The following is a 3,375-nucleotide window of genomic DNA, read 5'->3' as shown; positions in this document are numbered from 1 at the left end:
CCCGTGGTGGTGGTTGTTGATGCGTAAGCGAGGAATGTGCATTTGTCGATGGGGTAGACTTTTCTGGAACGATTGGCGCCGTTCCGCTCGATGTAGTTTAATGGCTGCAGGTGTGCTTCGACTGGTTTGTTTCCGCTCGAGTGGTAGGGGTGGAACTTTCTCGAAGGTTTTGGGCACCGTTCCGCTTGAGTTTAGTTTAATGGCTGCAGGTGTGCTTCGACTGGTTTTGGGAATGTATTCTGAGTCGCAGTAAATGTTTTGATGAATGTGACGAGATTCCCACAACATATACATAGGGGTAATTGGACTATTCGTCACATTGGGGTGGTCACAAAGACAATTTTTGCCATGAAAATCGCGAATACGCAATATTTGGCACTCAAGTTCTCGTTACTATGATAGTTATCGTTAGTATGATGGACTTTTCGGCTGCCAGATGTTCCATTATAGAGATTTTAGTGACTTTGTGACGAGTAATTTGGGACCAGTAATCACCGAACCATACATAGGTTATTATTAGTGGCCGGATCCACAGCCCGCCGTTTATTGCTCAATTGTTGTAAAAGGTTCGCCCAACCTTTTTTTTGTACTCTAGCTTTGTAAATAGAGCCAAACCGCCCCGATTCCTGGAAAAAGCACTGTCTTGTAGGCATATAGTACAACTGAAATGATCTCATCAGGTCACTGCGACACATATCTAGGAAAGTCATTAACGCATGGCACACGCTCGCCTCGTAAAAAGGTCGACACGTGTTTCTATACACGTGTCTGGGAAACAAAGGAAGAACACACTGAACCCATAAAAACCACGAACTACGTCCAGGCGTATGAACCCATAAAACCACGCTCGCAGCATAACTAGGGCAGCGCGAGTACCAAGAACAAAAGATGTGCACACGACACACTTCGACCCAAAACGTTTATAAAGCAACGCAGCAACCTCCACCGGCAGAGTGAGCCTCTGGAATTCAAACAGATCACCTCTCCGAAGAAACCTCTTCGTACCTACAATAACCATTGTACCAATTGAACGCAAATAAACGATCCTCTTTCAAACTCAACTGAATTTCCATAGGCCGGGAAACGGTCGAAACCTTTCACTCGACCACCTGTTCTATAGTCTCTATCCGCAGTCTAGTTATTATAATGGAATCAACGGTGAAAATGTAAATCTTGAAAAAATACGATATTGTACAACCAAACTTGCATATCGAACCTAAATTGAATATACATATAGACTTAATTCTATATGTATATTCAATTTATTGGGGTGACCTGTAAAGACACTGTGGTATACTTGTATATTAAAATAAATAAATATGTATGTATATTCAATTTTCTTTTAATCTACATTTAAATAGTTTTAATGTGCTCGTATAAACTACAGCACAGCATCGTAACCTTCGATATTCGCGGCACACATTGTTTACGACTCGTAGAGTTTGTCAGCTACGTACATACATATGTACTTCATCGGCAGTCGCTAGTTATTCCGTATATGTATAGGGACAAAACACTAACTAACATCGGTTTTCTCCCTCACATGCGATCTCACTCGCACGCATTAGGCCGAAGTGCTGTTCGGAGAACACATATTACCGCGGTGCACAGGTTACGATGCTCTGAACTACAGTATAATTAATAGTAAGCATAATTTTTAAATAGATAAAAAATGTACATATTGACACGATTACTTTTGCTGAATACTCTTACTAGCCCAGAAAAATGTTATAATAATAGAGGTGGCTTTTGGCGTTATATTGTTGTCAAGTGACGATTGTCCACAGACATTGCTAAATAATTTTAGCATCAGACGTATTTGATGCTTTGTGGTTGACGAATGTCCGATAAAAAATTCTCTGGGCAAGGGCAATGGGCAAGTGCATCGTTAAAAATTGCACGATGCATTCAAATTGACATTCTAAAATGTATTTTTTGAATATGTATATTTCAAAATAGTCTAAATATATTTGGTAAGTGCAGATAATATTCTTAACTGGCAAATAAATATAATCGTTGTAAATGCAATGTTATTTGACGTTGAGCCAATTATGTGGCAAAAACTTTGCGGATTTAGGAATTCTCCATTATTTTACTGGTTGCTGCAATTCAATCTGAAAAGCATGATTTTCTAAGCTTTTTCGCGATTTTCGAAGCCTCTTTTATATATCACTTCGCTAACGATTCAGTAATTTTTCCTACAAATTTCCGATCGTTTTTACATAGATATATGTTATACCAGGAAGACCTAACGGGTAAACCCCAATGCACCTTTCTAGACAATTAATTACAAACGAAATTAACAATTAATTAATTAATGAATTAGTCCATAAAGACATCTATGGATTTAGACTTGTACATACATTTTTACATATTGTACATATGTAAATCAAATTCAGATATTTGTGACATAGCGAGTAGGATGGTTTTTTCCAATTTGATGGAGGAACCGTTTCAACAATGAAATCAGATAAATTGGCAAACTCTGATAGGAAACGATCGACATGGAATCACAAATATCCAAGTCTGACCAGCAGCATTAAAGGCTAGCATGGGATCAAATCCGAGAACTTCTCGGTGCTAAACATAAACGCAACCACCGAGCCATACTGCTGGCTAATAAATAATCCGTTTCCCGTTTACCATTTACTGATATTATATATAATTATTTTACAAAAAAAATTGTCGACTTTCAGTAACTAATGGCAGTGGTTGTATGCGCTACGACCAACATTAAAACGAAAAAACCTCAAATGTCAGTGAGCTCTCAGCCGGTGTCATATTTTATTTGCATTTATTAATAAAAATAATTTTTTGACTTAATTTATTTGACTTATCGCAAATATTGTCGTTAAATTTCGGTATTATGTTTTATTAAAATTAATCAAATCGACCAAAATGGCTTATACAGCGGAAAACCTCGAGCACGCCGTATCGGTATTTTACTCGAGCGAACACAGCGATCGTGCTGAAGCTCACAAATGGCTCACAGAAGCCCAGCGATGTCCCGAAGCCTGGAGCTTCGTTTGGGAACTTCTAAATTCACAGAAGGTATCGTAAATTAATATTTGCCTATTATAAATTCGACGGTGCAATTCGAATCGTTTCATGTCAAAATGCTATATATCAGGGGACGGAGATTCAATTCTTTGCCGCGACGACATTACACACCAAACTCCAAAGATGTTGGGCCGAAGTGCCTGCAGATAACTACGAAGAGCTAAAAAATAGAATTATGCAAGCGATTAGTATGTTCTGTAATGGTCCAAAAATAATTCTGAACAGACTTTGCATTAGTGTGAGTAAAATACAATATAATTATAATTTGTTACAATTTTTTTTTTCATATATTATATTTATTTTAAACAGTTAGCA

General features: G+C 37.7%; 1 protein-coding gene across 1 annotated transcript in view; it reads left to right on the top strand.

Moving 5' to 3' along the window:
• The first annotated feature begins 2,723 nt into the window (after positions 1-2,723).
• Positions 2,724-3,375, top strand: part of cdm (importin-13-like protein cdm) — a 15,235-nt gene continuing 14,583 nt past the window's right edge. Inside the window, exons 1-3 of the mRNA XM_077442468.1 lie at positions 2,724-3,051; positions 3,131-3,298; positions 3,370-3,375. The exon at positions 3,370-3,375 is cut by the window's right edge and continues 111 nt beyond it. Of these exons, the coding sequence (XP_077298594.1) occupies positions 2,899-3,051; positions 3,131-3,298; positions 3,370-3,375 (327 nt within the window). The 5' untranslated portion in view covers positions 2,724-2,898. The remainder of the gene's footprint in view (positions 3,052-3,130; positions 3,299-3,369) is intronic.

This window comes from Arctopsyche grandis, chromosome 1, assembly GCF_051622035.1.
Source record: "Arctopsyche grandis isolate Sample6627 chromosome 1, ASM5162203v2, whole genome shotgun sequence".
Lineage (NCBI taxonomy): Eukaryota > Metazoa > Arthropoda > Insecta > Trichoptera > Hydropsychidae > Arctopsyche > Arctopsyche grandis.
The sequence above is the reverse complement of the archived record's forward strand: the minus strand, read 5'-3'. Positions and strand labels throughout refer to the sequence as shown.